Here is a 17425-nt window from a genome sequence, read left to right on the forward strand (position 1 = left end):
GAAGACGGTGTGAAATTTACTCAAGTCAAGGTCATGCTGTGTCTTAAACTGTAGGAGAAATATTAATGGAGCTGATTGCACGTGTTTTCACATTCGTACAGGCCTGTTTTGTGTCAGTCGGTTCATCGGCTCGTGGGTGTTACAAGATGATTCATTTTTATTTGGAATCAATCCTGGAAACCTGAATCATATTTTTGCTTGAACATTCAGATTCAGGCCGGTCTAAATGAATACAGAAGCATCATTTCTTAAAGAAAAAACTCACAGCTTAACGCTAAAGTAACTTACTAAACAGCACAGAGATATTTAAGTACACCTTACCAACCGTGGTTATGATAGGACAAATCTGTTTGATTATCTTATTTGATAAATCCATAATTTAAGTCAAAGATTTACTAATCTAACAAGGAAGAACAAAGCGTTTGCTGTAAATTTTAACTTCCTGAATGTCCTTACTGAAATTTAGTAAGCTGCTGTTTTCCCTGTCTCACGGTTACATGCTTTATTTTTTGCAGTTGTTAAACATATGCTTGTTTTATATATATAAAAAGATTTTGTGTTTACTTTCAGTTTAATAATATATATGCCTTTGTTCTATCGAGACAGCGTGTCAGTAGATGTAACAGCGCTGTTATGTCTGAGCGACACCTAGTGGTGAAAATTAGAAACTACAACGGTTAAGAGTTGAGAGGGGGGTCACTTCCGGAAACCTTCGGGTCGCCCTTCGGTTTTTTTCGTGTTCTGCGGGTTTCTTTCGCGAACGTCACAAGTCACGTGATTCAGCTCTCTCCTGAGGCCCCGCCCTGAAACAGCAGAGGCACCATTTTGTTTCATTCCAGGTCCTGCTATTATTGTCGACATTTGCAACAAATAAATAGCTTAACAGACTTGCAAAGGTATGTGTCCAGCTATTATAATGATATTTACTTGTATAGTAAGAATTTGCACGCTCAGAAGAAAGTGTATCTGTTTTTAGGTGTGATTTAATGGGACTAGCTTAATGCGCAGCAGGACATGCTAACAGGCGCGTCTGTTAGCTTAATGTCCGTAGTAACGTGTGTTCCGTTTGTTGCAGTTAATCAAACGTTGCAATGAGTGGATGTCGTATCTTCATTGGCCGGCTGAGCCCGTCGGCCAGAGAGAAAGACGTGGAGAGGTTTTTTAAAGGATACGGCCGGATTCGGGACATCGACCTAAAGAGAGGCTTCGGCTTCGTGGTGAGTCACTGCTGTGGAAAGTAGGTCAAGATCCTCAACACCTCAATACAATCTGCTAACAGTTCCCCACGTTACAGACCTCAGGTCAGAAGAGCGCAGTTTATAATTATGGATCAAAGTAAGGCAGAAGGGAAAACTCTGGTTGGACCTGCTGATAAAGGTTAAATTGACGGACTGACACACCCACAGAGCCCAGCCATGTGAGCTAATGGCTCTCTGCAGAATGAATGAATGAATCAATGAAGGGTTTCTCGAATGCATAGTTGTTTTTTGTTGCTTTACACCATCTCTGTTTTTTAAATTGTAAATTATCGCTGTTTGCACTTTGATTTCTTCTGCTTTTTTTTGCAATTATCCATGTGTGTCACTGCACCAGGACCAGACTGGGATTATTATAGTTCTATTTGCTTATATTTTATTTTAACTATGCTCTGCTGTTGTTGCCACATGTTCGGGATAACCATGAAAAGACCTTGGAAGAGCTGTTTGTGCGTATTGCATATTTACAGCCTTCGTGTAGAGCCAGAAATCGGGCCGGCTGACTCACTTCCTCCCAGAAAAGCTCTGTAAACTGAGACAGATCTCTTCTATCAGCTCGAAGAACCACCAACCAGCATTTGCATGAGCCGTACACAGCATTAATCTAGCCTCAATTGGCAAATTAGGCCTCCCCGCCCTGGAATGGGGTTTGTAACTTGTAAAGTGAGTAAGTTTTAGCCCTGCATTCACGCAAAAATGGCCTCTAAACTGTACTTTTTGAAACTAGGTTCCATTTTCTCGACAACAGCTAACCCTTCGTAGACTGCATGACTTCTCTGAACACACAAGGCTGCTAAACAATCAAACTGCCCTGAGCAGAGCAGAGCAAAACCCTCTTATTACACCAAATAATCCAAGGCCAAAAGGGCTTTTATCGCTTTATTTAACTGTCAGCCATACTGAATGTTGCAGAAAAAGATCGACATTATACATCCAGTATACGCTGAAATAAAAAAACTTAGGAAATAGACAGACACCCTTTGAGGGGAAACTCCAGCCGTCACTCTGGAAACTTCCTGAAATTGTTTTTGTTTGTGGACTTGAGCTGACATGACTCCCAGTCAATAGTAGTTTGAAATGTTGATTTTGTAGCCACAACGAAGATGACATTGAAATGGTAAAAACATTAAGAGCTTTGTGTTTGGCTCACTGCAGGAATTCGATGATCCCAGGGACGCTGAGGATGCCGTGTATGAGCTCGATGGCAAAGAGCTGTGCAACGAAAGGCAAGAATTTCATCCAGAGTTGAGCCAACGAAGAGCGAAAGCTCCCGTGATTATTGTCGTTTCTTACCAAAACTTTGCCTGTGACGTCAGGGTGACCATCGAGCACGCTCGTGTGCGCCTGCGGGGGGGCCGCGGCCGAGGTGGCGGCGGCGGAGGACGTTTTTCCGACCGCTACGGCAGAGGTTCCCAAAGCAGTCGGAGGTAACGATCAGAAATAAAGTGGATGTCTTGTTTTCTTTTACTTCCAGCTGCCAGCTGATTTTTTTTTTTAACGCGGCTGTTTATTGCTTATATTTGAGTTTTTCGTCTCCTTCAACAGGAATCCTCCTCCAATGCGCACTGAGAACCGACTAATTGTGGAAAACTTGTCCTCTCGCGTGAGCTGGCAGGTCTGTATTGCCTTTTAAAGTTGTTTTTACAAATGTTGTCACCCTCATTTATCTATCTCCAACAATATATACATATAGTTGTTTCATTTGGCTGCTAAAAACTAAACATAATTAGTAGTGATGTGTGTTAGTAGTCTATTATTTAAACCTAAAATGTTATTTTGAGATGAGAATTTGTAGTTTTTTTGTATTTCATGTAATTTATTAAGAGCTAAAAGAACAATAACAAACAAAACACCAAATTTATTCCTGTTTTCAAATTTTAACCAATTCTCCACCCCTTTATTTGCCAGCCTGTCTGTTGTGTCATATGGAAGAGCTCGCTTATGGTGGAGTTAACCCCTTCTGGGTCCTTCTGTCTGGGTTGAGCCTGTGCTGTCAGCCAGTGTGTCCTACTCCTAGTTGATGCCTGCTGGTCATGTGAGCGCTCGCTCCACACTAGAGGCGCTGGCGGCCCTTCGCTCGCTCGCAACGCCTGCTGTGTGGTTGAGAGCGGGAGAGAGGAAACAGAGTTGGCAGAGAGAAAGCAGACGAAAGAGCGAGAGTCGATGGTGATGGTGGTGGCGTATTGATCGATGGTTCGTTAATTTGAGGGGCTTCGATCGATCGATATCCCCCCTCCCCTCCCCCCTGTGGTGTTCCCGCACATCGTGAGAGAGTGTGAATTCCTTCCAGGTGTCCATGGATATAATCTGCTGTAATCCTCATTGTGGTGGGCTCGGAGAGCCTGCGGCCCACCTCAAAGGGTTTCGCTCTCAGGTAGTAGTTTCCTCTCTTCCACCCTGTTCACTCTCTTTACTGAGGTGGGGTGCCAAGGCGGGGACGGTCCCGGCGCCGAGCCCTGTGCCCCAAAAATGGGGCTCTTGGTGCCAGATGCTGCCCAGGAGGCGCCTCTGCTGTTCACTTCATGCAGATGGTGTTCATCTCTGTAGTGTAACGAGTGACGCGTTCAGGGACCTCAAAGCTGTTGAAAAAGCCACCTTTGTGCACTTACCCCCTGTCAAAAGGGATTGATAAGTAAGTTTATACACATTGTATATATTTTTACAAGACTTATATACTCTTAATGATTTTGTTAAAGCTCTGATTGGTTGAACAGACTTTGAGTTTCTTAGACGACTCCTCTTTATCTGCAGTAGCCTGTGTAGTTTTCTGTGAAAATCTAACCATCTCTCCTTTTGGGTAAATCAATCCAGTATATATCTCAGCCTGTTTCTTGTTTACTGATCCCCTCCGAACACTGACACAACTTTACGTATGTAGGACCTGAAAGATTTCATGAGACAGGCAGGAGAGGTGACATTCGCAGACGCACATCGCCCCAAACTCAACGAAGGGTGAGGATGACACACGCTGCAGTTTTTAGCTTGTTGGATGGCAAACCTCGATTCATTCATCTGTGTTTACTCTCTTCAGGGTGGTTGAGTTTGCCTCTCACAGCGATCTGAAAAACGCTCTTGAGAAACTGTCCGGAAAGGAAATCAATGGGAGGAAAATCAAACTCATTGAAGCTGCCAAAAAGAGGTGCGTGTTTCCTGCTGGGAGCTTGAGTTCTGATAACATCTGAGCTTCATTCCTAATTTTTAGGGAAATGGTTGATTTAAATTCCCCTAATCTAAAGTGAACGATTCCAAATCAACCAAAGCATCATATCCTGTCATTTGAATGGCTGATATCAACAAAGAGTTTAGTAAATTCTCGTTAAAGTACAGCCAGTTTGGGAGCTTAGACTAGTTGCATTTTAAGTTTTTTGTTTTTTCTCTCTCTGATCTTCAAAAACTTTTTTTTTTCCTGTACTTTGCTGTAAAACCTCCTAGAACTGTGGTACCCAAACCTTTCAGCTTCCAGCTCAGAAAATAGGTTGCAGAGACCCGTGTCACCTCCAGTGTTCCAGGTTGAAGTGTACAAATGTTCCTAAACAAGAACATTGTTGAAATGAACAGCCACATCAACACCTACACTACTTGTAGTCATCTTGGACTACTATTACTGTATTTTACGGACTATAAGGCAAACTTTAAAGCCTTCGATTTTCTCAAAAAACGACAGAGCGCCTTATAATCCGGAGCACCTTATATGTGTTAGAAGTCGTGATGTTTTAGTACGATTTTGGTTAAACTACAAAGCTGCACGGCTCGCAGCATTAAGGCTCAGTTATAGTCGCACTTGGCTCCACGTACGGCTCGTGGACCTGAGCGAGCAGCGAAGGCGTTTCTACTCGACGCTTACGTCGGTGCAGTATCCTCCCATGAGTTTTGAACCGTTTGATTATCTGTGATCTCTCATAGAAGGATTATATAAATACTGATACAGGTGAACCAGCACCGCTACAGCACTGAAATCGTCCATTTTGAATGAAGTGCAGTCCATGCGAAGTTACAAGATTTGGGAGGCAATGCGCCTTATAGTCCGGTGTGCTTTAGATATGACAAAAGTTTGAAAATGGACCATTCATTGACCCGTCTTATAATCCCTATAGTGCCCTAATGCCCTGTAGTGCAGAAAATACGGTAATATTTTGTCGCAGCTCATTTATGTATATAAATAAATATAATCAACCTAATACTTGCTGCTGCTGCTTCTTTCAGGTCGAGAAGCCGCTCCCGCTCCGACAGCTCCTCCCGCTCCCGGTCCCGTTCCCGCGGACGCTCCCAGTCGCGCTCTCCCCGACGCTCCCGCAGTCCGGCCAAAGCCCACCACCATTCCCGCTCCCGCAGCGGCTCGCCTGCGGGCGGCACCTCCTCCCCGAGCCCCAAATCGAAGGATCCCAACAAACGCTCCTCCAAGACGAGCAAGTCGGTCACGCCGTCCTCCCCGCTGCCCGCCCAGCGAGCCTCCAACTCCCGCTCCCGTTCACGCTCCCGCTCTCGCTCCCAGTCCCGCTCCCGCTCCCGATCCCGATCTCCTTCCACCGACAGTCAGCGCTGAGGAACAAAAGTTAAGTCCACCCTTCTTTTTTTTTTTGAGATTTGAGTTTCATCTTTTGGATTTTTTATTTTTTTCCTTTGCTGTTGTCTTTAAGCTTGTTGGTTTCACAGACAGATCGACAACGAACAGCAACATTTCACTTTCAGTTTTAACGGCTTTAGGCGTCCGTGACAGGCGTCCCCCTCATTAAGCTCCAGGTTGGGACTGATGGACGGACGGACGGATCAGTTTGGACTCATTCAGCTCGACGTCAGAATCCCAGAGTAAACCATCACCACTGTTCACACTAAAGAGGTTGGATTCTGTATTTTTTACAGGATGTTTGTTGATGAATCATGAGTTCCTTATCTTTCTGAGCTACCTGTCCTTGTCAGTGGGACATTTTTCTTATTTTTATTTTTTCTAACCACTTGTACGTATGACAGCAGATGTACGTGTGTATGAGATATAACTTTGACTGCTTGGATGGGCTTCTTTTCGGCCATAAATGGACGTTTTAGTTGTCTCATTTATGCTGAAAGCTCACAGAAAAAGCACCAACATGTGATTGGCAGCTTCTGTATCAAGAACACTCGTGTACAGTTACATGATTCCACCAAAACACCTGTAAAATAACTCCTCATGTATGCTACCGGTTATTACAAGGACTATTAGTATTATTTTGTAAAGGGGTGACACTTTTGATGCTTTGGGAAATAATGGCATGTTTTGTTTAGTTTTTTTTTTTAGTTTGAGATTTGTGTACAGATGAGAGCCTTTTGTTAAAGTGTTTAAATGTAATTCCAAGGCTACTTGTTGGTACTGTGACAGTGACTGTGGTTCAGGTGAACATGTAGACGGGTTTAGAGACAAAAACAAACCAACACATTTTTGTACATGAGGGTTTTATTTTCAGTAAAAAGTTAGATGTTTGTATGGTGTTTAAAAAAAAAAAAAAAAAAAAAACTACAGACCCATTAAAACGGTTTTAATTAAAACCCTGAGATTTGTCTTTATTGTTGCTGAGATGGAAATTTATCAGATTTACACAAAAACTGAATCTTTGCTGCCGAGTGGATAAAAGAGTTCACCGTACTGAGAATAAAATCCGTGTTTGACATCCGTCCATCAGACGGCCTTCTCTGGGAGCTCCTGCTTGTCTCCGCTTGCTGCTGGCTGGTATTTCTCTGCACGTCAGAAAAAAATAGATAATAAAAACCAGTTTGAAGCAATTCGTTCAGATGATTGTAGAAAAAAAGACTCGAACCGAGCAGGTGGATTCAAACAAGACGTTTAAAAGTCTTTTTTTGTCTCTACTGTTCCTGTCCGTCCAAGCAGAGACGTTTGTAGAAACTGCTTATTGGTAATAAAACATTTTACTTTTTTTATTTAACTTTAATCCACGGTTTTCAGCTGAACTCTCATTTGATTAATTGCTCCGGTCAGTTTAGAGTAAATTTCTGTTCCAGTAATATTTTGAATCCGTGGTTTATATTCTGCTTCTTTTATGCATTTATTGGTAATATGTGTTTGGATAAAATTAAAGTAAATAAATATTGATGAATGCAGCCCAAACTGTATCTTTTTCATTATGTTTACATCAAGCAATCATCCACTAATGTTTGGATGATTATATGAAAGTTTTATTTCTCAGCTGCTCGCGGATCAAGAGAGCCGACTGATCGCTTTTCTCACTTTATTAGGCATTTAATATTTTATTCTCCGTAAGCAATGTAAAGGAGTCAGGAATGATCCGTTTTTCACTCTCAAAGATAGAAACTTAAAGTTTTGTCTGACAGGTTTTTCAAATCTTGTATTTAGGTAAAGATTATATAAAACAGGAAAAACATAAAATCTTTTTTAGAGGCACTTAAAGCGGAGTGTTATAGTTCAAACGACTTCCCTAAAAGAGCACAGTGGCAATTTCTACAGTTTATCCCGTCCTAAAAGGGCCTCCAAATTAAAGATGGCGGCGGCTGTAAGCCTCACCTGTCCGTTTCTCGGAGAAGTGTTGATAACACCTGAACAGGACGATGAGGATCACCGCCTCGATCAGCTGAATGGACACGTAGACCATGGGGAACATGAACAAAGGCCCCATCAGCGCCGGCTCGAAGGCGATCTTCAGTATGGTGACGCACAGCTGGATGTTCTGACAGCCCGTTTCCATGGCAACGGTCCTCCGTTCCCTGGAGGCGCAGGGCAGGCTTTTACACACACAGGTCGCGAACACGCACGCATAGAGGCTCTGCCTGACTTACGACTGGCTGAGCCTGAAGAGCGAGGAGATGACGTAGCCGAAGGTGTAGCCGATGAAGGGCATGAGGGCGGCGACGGCCATCAGGGAGGGAGACAGCACGCCCAGGATGGAGCCGCCCACGTCAACACTGACCATGGTTCCAATCGCCACAACGGCAATCATCAACATGGAGAGGCCTACCTGAGAGAACGGGTACGAGAGGCTGGTCAGATCCAAAGGATTATTGTCAAAAAGTCACCGTCTGATTAAATGAATTAATGATTCCTTGATAGAATGAGATATTCTGCTAACAGACAGACACACACAAGCAAAAAACATTATTCTCCACCTTGGATGCTAATTTTTTTTTTTTTTTATTTAAAGCTCCAGTGTTTTTTTTGGAGGCTCCTCTTCTATCATCTTTGTGTCAGAAATACCCACCAGGACTTTGAGTATTTGTTGATTTATTGTATTTCTGTCTGCTTCGAACAACTTCCTATCACTGTAGAGGTTGTTTTGAATACCCCCCTGACCCTCCTGAACCTCGGGGTCGTGCGCTGACCTTTGTGATGACCTTGGAATACTGCGGCTTGTAGTAGTTCATGAGGATGCCGATGCCGCATGGCACCAGGATCAGGACCAGGGATACGACGATGTCAACGTAAGGGATGGCTTTCTGCAGGTTCGGGAAGCCCTGGCAGTACAGGTAGAGCAGGAGAGGCATCATGCCGAGAGCCAGGACTGTGGAGCAGGAGGTCATCACGATGCTGACGAGACAAACAACATGTTTGTTCATTATTCTGCCTTTTAAACGCACTTTAATGATCAACATCCAGAGGCCTGAATGATATAAGACAGGGGTGGGCAACCCTGGTCCTGCATGTTTTCCTTGTTTCCCTGCTCCAACACACCTGATTCAGTGGTTAAATCACCTCTTCATGTTCTGCAGAAGCCTGTTAATGACACACTGATTCAAACCAGGTGTTGGAACAGAGAAACAAGTAAAACCTGCAGGATGGTGGCCTCGAGGACCAGGGTTGCGTTCTCCTGGCTTACAGTGACAGCTGTAACTTGCATGTCGTTAGATGTAATGAACAAATGAGCCCCCGGGGGACGCCAGTGAGTCTCACAGGTTTGGTGAACTGCAAACCAGCTGGTTGTCACAAAGTTTACGGCCTCCATCATGTTGCCTTGCCCATCACACTCAGTTGGAAATATATATATATATAAATAAACGGGTTAAATAGTTCATATCTTATGGTGCTGAAAGCTGTTTTTCATTGAACGTTTCACACAAATTACTCGACATTTGCCACCTTTTTTTCCTGTTTTTGGCTGGTCGTATTTCCATAAAAATGGGATGTTTGTTAAAATTAAACTTAAGCATAAACCCATAACTTGTTGACATCTTTGACCTTTATCTTTAAAGAACTTCAGCAAAGTCCGGACGCAGGAAAAAATAAACAGCTTTCAGTGTCTTCATGGTCCAAAAACAGGCTAAAAACAACAGGCCTGGGAGGAGGAATGAAAGGAAAGTTTGCGGAGAATTCAAGTAATCTGAGAGGATTCTACAGAATAAATAAATGAAATTACACGTGTAGGTTTTTGCTGCAGTTAGAGAACTTCCCATCTTTTCTGGGGTTGTTTGGCTTTAATTCTCTTCTCATGCCTCACGGCTGCAGCTCAGATAAGCTCCTCAGACATCAGATAGAGCTGGAATGTCCTGAGCAACACGAACGCCACGAAGTGCACGCCTGCTCCCTTAAAAAAGGACAAACGGAGTGGGGTAAAAGATGTAGCTGTTGATAGCTTTGTCATAGATGATTGTTCTTTTTTAAATCTGATTTAGCATGGCTGCTCCAAGACCACTTTTACCTAACATTTTGCTACTTTTACCTTTTAGCTAAAGTTTTGCTGTTTTCACTTTTTAGCTGGGGTTTTGCCACTTTTAGCATTTAACTAGGATACATTTTGCATCTTTCAGCTAGTGTTTTTTTTTTTTACAAGTTAGCATTTTATTACATTAAGCTTTTAGCTAGCATTTGGTTAGTTTTATGCTGCTTCTTTTAGCCTTTAGCTAGTGTTCTGCTTCTTAAACCATTAACAACTTAGCTGTTAACTCAGTCTTTCTGTAGCAAGTTTGTTGTACAATGTGTGTGTGTGTGTGTGTGTGTGTGTGTGTGTGTGTGTGTAGCTGTTATTTTGTTTGCTTGTTTTTTGGTAGGACCTTTTCTGGTATAAACACCCATCTTGTCAGGACCGGTTGTCCTTATGGGACCAAAGCCTGGTCCTAATGAGGTGGAGCTTCATTTTTGGGTTTGGGCTGAGGTGTTTGAATGGAAGTCAATACAATGTCCCACTAAGGAGAGAAATACGAACTTGTGTGTGTGTGTGTGTGTGTGTGTGTGTGTACCTGAGGTTCATGTCTCCCTGCAGAGCCAGAGCCAGGATGTTGGACAGAGCTCCTCCAGGACAGCAGCCACAGATCAGAATCACCACCGCTGATATTTCAGCCAGCTGGAAGGCCTGAAACACAACACGACGACACAAACTGGTGACGAGCTGCAACATGGCAGTGATAGAAACGGGATGCAAAGATACAGAAATGCAAAGGAGGAAGGGTGCAGGAATTGTTGATGTGATGTCATAAAAAAAACCACCTGAAACCTGATAAATAACATTCACTAAATGCAGAGTTGGAGATTATTTGTCTTCTGACACCCGCAGCTTTAAATCCTGTCAACACGGTATTTAATTTGCCAAAAAACATCTTTAAAGTGTTTATTTCTTTTAATGTGTTGTTGTATTTATCAGCCACCACCAAAGGTGAAAGGCGATTATGTTTTTGCCCATTGCTGTTCATTTTGTTAGAACCGCTGGGCGGATTTTAATGAAGCTCTTAGAAAGTAATCATTATATCAACCCATTCAAGATGGCCGCCACATCAGCTGACATTAACCAACACTAAGGTGGTGCCAACTCAGTCACTTTTACAGGTATTGAGCTAAACTTTGGGGTGGATGTAGCCGAGGGTCATCCCTTACCAGATCATCCACGACTTCATTTCCAAGGTTTGACCAAAACGACGACAGCAAGGCGATATGCATTTCTTTTCATTTGTTTTTGTTTTACCCGTTTCTCCTTCCATCTTGTTTCACTTTGCTCTTATTTTGTGTTAAATTGAGTTAAAAATACATTTATTATAGATTTTTTTCTGTTACTGACACATTTAAAATGTTTCATAATTTTTATTTTACTTTGTTTTATTTTATTTTAATTAATTTATTGTTTTAATGACCATAATTGATTATACAATAACATGCACCAATAAATTATTTGATTTTCTTGAACAGCTACTTCAATAATATGAATGTTTTAAACAACTATCAGTAGTAAATTAGGATGAGCCAAAACACAACTGATCTATAAGTTCCCTGAATGTATGAACCAAAACCCTGGATAATTATTTGTGACTTTCTGCAATAAAACTGCTCGGATTCCACCTGTCTGGTTCTCCAAAGACTCGTCTGCAGGTCATAGCTGCCTGTCGCCCACTGCAAACATTTGATCCAACATGAACCAAAAACCAAGAGGAAGACGTGAGCTGTTCATCAGCTGGCACAGCAAGAGTACGGGAAACCTTTTAACCTTTAAAACTACACAAACTCAGTAAGCACAATCTGGGACACATGATGCAGTTTAACAAAGTTTAGCTTTCATTGCATTTCTTTCCATTTCACCTCACCAGAAACCTGTGAAGTCTTGTTGCTTATTGGAGCTGCGGCACAAACCTTAGCCAAGCAAAAAGCTGTGAGAGGCATCACACCATACTGAGAAAGAACCGCAATGGCCACCCCTTTAGGTTTTATTATGTGGTCCTGGAACACAGAAGGACACAGAAACATTAGTTTCTCCATAAAGACTTTTTAGTTAGAACACTTTAAACCAGTGGTCTCCAATCCTGGTCCTGGAGGGCTACTATCCTGCATGTTTTAGTTGTTTCTCTGCTCCAACACCTGATTTGAATCAATGGGTGATTAACAGGCTTCTGCGGAACATGAAGAAGTAGTTTAACCACTGAATCAGGTGAGTTGGAGCGAAGAAACAAGTAAAACATGCAGGATAGTGGTTCTCGAGGACCAGGACTGGCGACCCCTGCTTCAAACTAACAGGTTTGACTGGATGCAGCGCTGCTGACCTTTATCTTGGACACCTCCATGGTGCATCCCAGTGAAACCATTGTGATGAACAGGACAACAATCATGAGAACGTTGACCGTTTTGTCCATAACTGGCGACAGAAACATGGCGGGAAAAGAGCTAACGTTGGCAGACGTCAGGTTGAATAAGAGGCCATCTTCCTGCTGGAAATCTGTTAGAGAAAACAGATCTGCTGTGTTGTTCATGATGGGAGCAGGACTGGAGCTTCTGGGCTGGAACTGGGAACACAAACAAAGCAGCAGAGGACAGCTACGTCACCCCCACGTTTCACAGCTAACGGAGCAAGATTAAATCCAAAACAAGGAGCTGCGGTGGAGAAAAGAAAACCTCACCAGACACCTTGTTTCTGCAGTCCGTGCTGTTCTGTTCAGCGTGCCGTCAGCTCACACAAAGAGCAGAGGACTGTGGTTTGACTGATAAGCAGGACTTTTTATAAGCTAGGATCAGTGATTAGAATGCTCTGTTCTTTGGTTCAGAGTACAGTTCAGATTTTACGATCCGGAGAACGTTTAACCTGCTGTTACTGTAGGTGAATACAGTGTGCTGCTCTTATGTAACAGATAACATACGGACTGAAGTGATTTCTTAAAAAGAGGCCCAACATTCCTAGAAGACCGGGACGAGACACCGGGGCCGACCCGGACCTCGCTGGACGGATTCTGGGAACGCCTTGGGATCCCCCAGGAGGAGCTGGAGAGTGAAGAAACCTGCACACTCTTATGGAATACTGCCTCATGTAGTCTTGTTGTCTGTTAGCTCTTGGAGTATGTGTTGTGAATGACTATCAGCTACTACCACACCAAATGTGAACTAAACAGCTGTAAAACTGACTGAGTTATAGCTATTTCTGTGTTTTAAATCAGGTTAACTAGAACAATTAGATGTCAGTGATTATATTCTGTTGAGTGATTCATGAGATATTTTGCTAACAGTGCAGATAAACCAACACATTCACACAGACACAAAAGATTAAAGTCATGCAGTTAACCTAAGAGTGATTAAAAAATGTTTTCATATTTATTCAAACCGAACTGGTTGCGCCTGAAGGTTTCCTGAAGAAAACATCCCTGGTGTTTTAAACTGCCAGCAACGTAAAACATGTTTAATTATTACATGAAAATGATCTGACTTTCCACCGAGGATGATGATGTTTCAAGAGTTAATCATCAGAATGCATTTTAAACAGACGTCAGATTTTAATTGGTGACATTTAAAAGAGATCTGGCGTTGGTTCTCGAGTTAAAACATCTTCGATCTTCGTCCACGTGAGTCTGGAGTTCCTTCATGCTGCAGTTTTCCATGCAGATCGTCTTGTGTTGAGAGGAGGTAGAGTTACGAAGGATGTGAAGCACAATCTCATGCAACATTTGTGTGATCTGTTAGCACCCAGGATGAGTGCTGGGAGTAACTCAGCTGCTACCACTCCCAATTTAGCTCAATATCCTTTGCTTTTGGTGGCAGCCGATAATGAGAGACTTCTAGTTCTTCTTCCAATCCTTTGCTAAAGTTCTCTAACTTGTACAAATATTTTAGATGATTTTAAAGTCTAAAATCCTCACATAGGTGGTGTTAAATCCCCACTTCATTGTAAACTATTTGAGAAAGCTGATCAGATCTGATTACTTTGCGCACCACTGAGGAAAAATATGAAGCATTTGCTGTATTTTTTTTTTTTCAAACTTCCTTAAGGTTTCAGGTTCTAGCTCCAGAATTCACAACTACATCCTCCCTGCAGGCGTGCGCACACAGACACATGCTGCGTGCAGACAAACTGCTTTCGCAGGATTTTACATTTCTGTTTCACGCTTTTGGAAAACAAAAACACGTACGGTGAAACTAACAGGGACTCGTGAAACTGTGACTGACTCCTGCGCTGAAGGTGAGAATTGCACACCTGCCTAAAGGAGGTCAGCCTGTACAGAAGCATAAACTCAGGAGTGATTTCCCCTGAAACAAAAACGCGTCCCTGTTTGTCATTTACACCTGACAGATAGTTTCTTATCTTTGATTTACCTGCTGGGACAGAGGACTCCTCTCCTCTTCTTCTTCTTCTCTCTGCAGAATAAATCCTGAAGCCTCCTCAGACACAAATCACACCCTGAACAATGAGCTGTGCAGAAGTGCCATCTAGTGCACAAATATGTTGTGCAACTCCCCCGGAGAATTTAGTTTTAAACCAAAGGAGAAAACCTCAATAACTAACAAATCAGTGAGTCTGATTTGAACCCACCTGAAGATCCTCGTAATTGAGGAGAGGTTAAGAAACCCTTTTAACTTTGGGTTAGATTGACCCGAAGGCCACAGGAGGGTTAATCAGAAAGCCTCTGTGTGTTTTTGTGTGCTTGCTGATCCAGAAAATTGATGGATGGAGGCTTCTCTGCAGTCAAGGATTGGTAACTTGTCACGAAATCATTTATTTGATTTGCCATTTGAGAGAAGACAAGTAATCATCAACTGGTGCAGCAGGGGTTTGGCAGTGGTCGGGCCTGACTGTTCATTACAGATGAATTTTTACATCTGTAATGAACAGTCGGGCAGTTTTTGATTTCTTTTTTATGCAGTTGTTGTGTCTCAAGTGTTTCAGTTGTCCCAATGAGATTTGTTCCTATTCTGATTCAGTTTTTTCCTTTTAACAGTACATTTATAAGGCCTGCAGAGGTTCAGTAAATCTCCACAGACAACAGAAACAACAAACAAACTTTTTAAATGTGTTTTAAAAGCTATGGTAAATTAGGAAGCCTGCCCACCTTCAGTCAGACCCACCTGTAAACTGATTTCTGTCTCTGCCATCGCTGTGAAGTGCTTAATATTCATAAATCAGACCCGACTCGGACAGCAGCTCAACCTGCAGGAGTCCTCTGGCTGTTTAGATTAATATAGAAAAAGAACTGAAATGTAGAAATGAGTTTGAACCCGGGCTTTTTCCTCTCTTGTTCTTGCCGTTCTTGAGCGACTGCAGTTGTTTCAAGTTGTTTTGTCTTCTGAGAAGTTGTGTGAACTCCTGAAATCACTGCTTGACGTTTGAATGCATCAGTCCTCCGGGAGTTGAGTAAACTTTGGATCGATTAGACGCACCGATCGAGCGAACCGATAAGTTCGGTGTAAACACAGTCGATCTGTGCTCCGCTCATAGACGTTACACAGCAGTAACACGGAGACAAACAAGCTAAAGGTTTTGATATTATCTAAGCCTAAAAAATGAATAACACCGTCATTTGGCTAGAAAATAGCCTAGCCTGGATGAAGAGTTTTGCCTCTTTCTTCTTACTTGGAGCTCCATGACTGATGTCAGGCCTGATAAGGTGCTAACTATGGATTCCTATTTGACAGAACGTCACTTTAAAGTTGACTGAACTATCCCTTTAGGGCAGGCATGTCAAACTCCAGGCCTCGAGGGCCACTGTCCTGAAGGTTTTAGTTGTTTCCTGCTCCTCCTGATTCAAATGATTTAATTACCTCCTCACCAAATCATCAAGTTCTCCACAAACATGTACCTAAGTCCATTTACGCTGGGTGTTTTAAAGCAAGAACACATCTAAAACATGCAGGAGAATGGAGGGAGGAATGCTTCAGGGGGTAAATTCTCCAGCAAACAGGAACAAAGTATTTGAACACTTGAAGCAACTTGGAGCGGGCGTCGCTTCCCTTCAGGAGACCCGTCTGCTTGCTTCTGACAAGCGGTGGTTGGGAAAATGTTGAGCAGAACAGGTTTCTCATTCAGACTTTCGGGGAAACGAAGTACAGCTAATTCTTTCCCCCGACATTCTCTAATTCTAGGAGTGGACTTTAATTGCGTTTTGGACACAGCCTCCGATCGTTAATGGTTTAAACATGTCACCCTCAGTAAATGTGCAAGCTACAGAAAAAACATTTTCTTTGAGGATTTCAGTTTTTCTGATCCTTGGAGATTTTTATCCCCCACTGATGAGACGATTCTTTTTCCTCTCAAGTCTTTTAGACTTACAGTTGGATAAATTATTTATTTGTTGCTAACTCTTTGCTCTCCAGCCTTGAAGCATGCACATTTGAAAGCATTACAGTCTCTGTTGATCTCTCGCTGGTTTGTCCGGATGTTGGACCTGCAAGACGGCAACGGAGGTTAGATCCACTGTTGCTCAAATTCAGATATGAGTTCGTATTAACAGAACCCTGCAGGTTTCTAATAAAAACCACCCGGGAAGCTATGAAGGCACATTGAATTTAGAGGTCAAATTATGTCATTTGAATTATATAGAAACAAATGCTCTAAACAGAAACAAAATGAAATTTTTCTGTACCAGGACTGAGCCTTCAGAAAGAATGTAACCTACTGTCCTCCCTCCAAGTTAAAAGTCAGGTATTTTTATCAACATGGTGAACAAATGGCTTCACTTCTGGCTGATCAGTTGTGAAGTTTTAGCTCAAAATGACTTGAATTTAAACTCATGCTCGACGTGTTATATCAGACCTGAGGGCAATCGATGACAAGTTCAGGCTTTTTACTGCAAACTGTTTCTGCACCACCCATTTCTCATGATTTTCAGCCTGAGCTCGAGGGCCCTGTTGCTCAAGAGGAAGCATCACCTGCAATAACGTCGCTCCAGTTACGAAAAGCCTCCTGGTTCTGATGGGTTCCCCTCAGAACCAGTCTTCTCTGATTCATTCAATCAGGCCTGATGCTTAAAGAAGATAAAGATCCTCTAGAACAGTGGTGTCCAAAGTGCGGCCCGAGAGCCATTTTCAGCCCCTGGAGGGATTTTGAGTAAATCGCGTCTGGTTTTTTCTTAAACGGTAAAAATTTAGTCCCGCAGGGTTAAGAGGTTGATGCAGATAGACACGTTTTGTAATGTTTTTATTATTTTTTAGGTTTAACACAAAATCAGATGAAAAGAATCTTCTTAAAATGTGCAACATTAATTACAATACAAGTTTTTTTTTTACTTTAACTCACCATGTTTTTTTTTTTAAATCCAATTTCATGGTAAAGAGGACCACAAACTTTTACTGACTTTTTCCAAAAAGTAGTAGTAGTAGTAGTTCTATCACGGGACGTTAAATGAATCTATTGTTTTTATTTGAAAGGAAACGTGAGCGTAGCAAAAGCCCAGCATGAAGAGAAATCTTGAGAAAGGAAGAGAGACTCAGATGAACCTCTGTAGTTCTTACAGGAGTGGTTCTCATGCTGGGAATTTTTATAAGATTTTATTTC

General features: G+C 42.4%; 2 protein-coding genes across 4 annotated transcripts; one reads left to right on the forward strand and one right to left on the reverse strand.

The window, feature by feature from the left end:
- The first annotated feature begins 736 nt into the window (after positions 1 to 736).
- srsf5b (serine and arginine rich splicing factor 5b) lies at positions 737 to 6744 on the forward strand. Of its 2 annotated transcripts, XM_037981681.1 has the most exons (9): positions 737 to 896; positions 1076 to 1217; positions 2412 to 2482; positions 2573 to 2683; positions 2802 to 2871; positions 4135 to 4208; positions 4288 to 4395; positions 5460 to 5809; positions 5961 to 6744. In XM_037981681.1, exons 2-8 carry the CDS (start codon positions 1092 to 1094, stop codon positions 5797 to 5799), a joined length of 900 nt encoding a protein of 299 aa, XP_037837609.1. In that variant the 5' UTR covers positions 737 to 896; positions 1076 to 1091; the 3' UTR covers positions 5800 to 5809; positions 5961 to 6744. The 2 variants fall into 2 exon arrangements, with proteins under 2 accessions (XP_037837609.1, XP_017267485.1); XM_017411996.3 differs by having other exon boundaries at positions 5460 to 6744.
- slc10a1 (solute carrier family 10 member 1) lies at positions 6287 to 13196 on the reverse strand. 2 transcript variants are annotated; one of them, XM_017411995.3, is made up of 8 exons: positions 12577 to 13196; positions 12216 to 12455; positions 11809 to 11895; positions 10431 to 10543; positions 8580 to 8784; positions 8040 to 8218; positions 7768 to 7967; positions 6287 to 6965 (listed from the first exon to the last, which is right to left on the reverse strand). In XM_017411995.3, the coding sequence occupies exons 2-8, from the start codon at positions 12420 to 12422 to the stop codon at positions 6907 to 6909; spliced, it is 1050 nt and encodes a 349-aa protein (XP_017267484.1). In that variant the 5' UTR covers positions 12423 to 12455; positions 12577 to 13196; the 3' UTR covers positions 6287 to 6906. The 2 variants fall into 2 exon arrangements, with proteins under 2 accessions (XP_017267484.1, XP_017267483.1); XM_017411994.3 differs by having other exon boundaries at positions 12570 to 12662.
- Positions 13197 to 17425: the final 4229 nt, after the last annotated feature.

Source organism: Kryptolebias marmoratus, linkage group LG19 (genome assembly GCF_001649575.2).
Source record: "Kryptolebias marmoratus isolate JLee-2015 linkage group LG19, ASM164957v2, whole genome shotgun sequence".
Classification (NCBI taxonomy): Eukaryota; Metazoa; Chordata; class Actinopteri; order Cyprinodontiformes; family Rivulidae; genus Kryptolebias; species Kryptolebias marmoratus.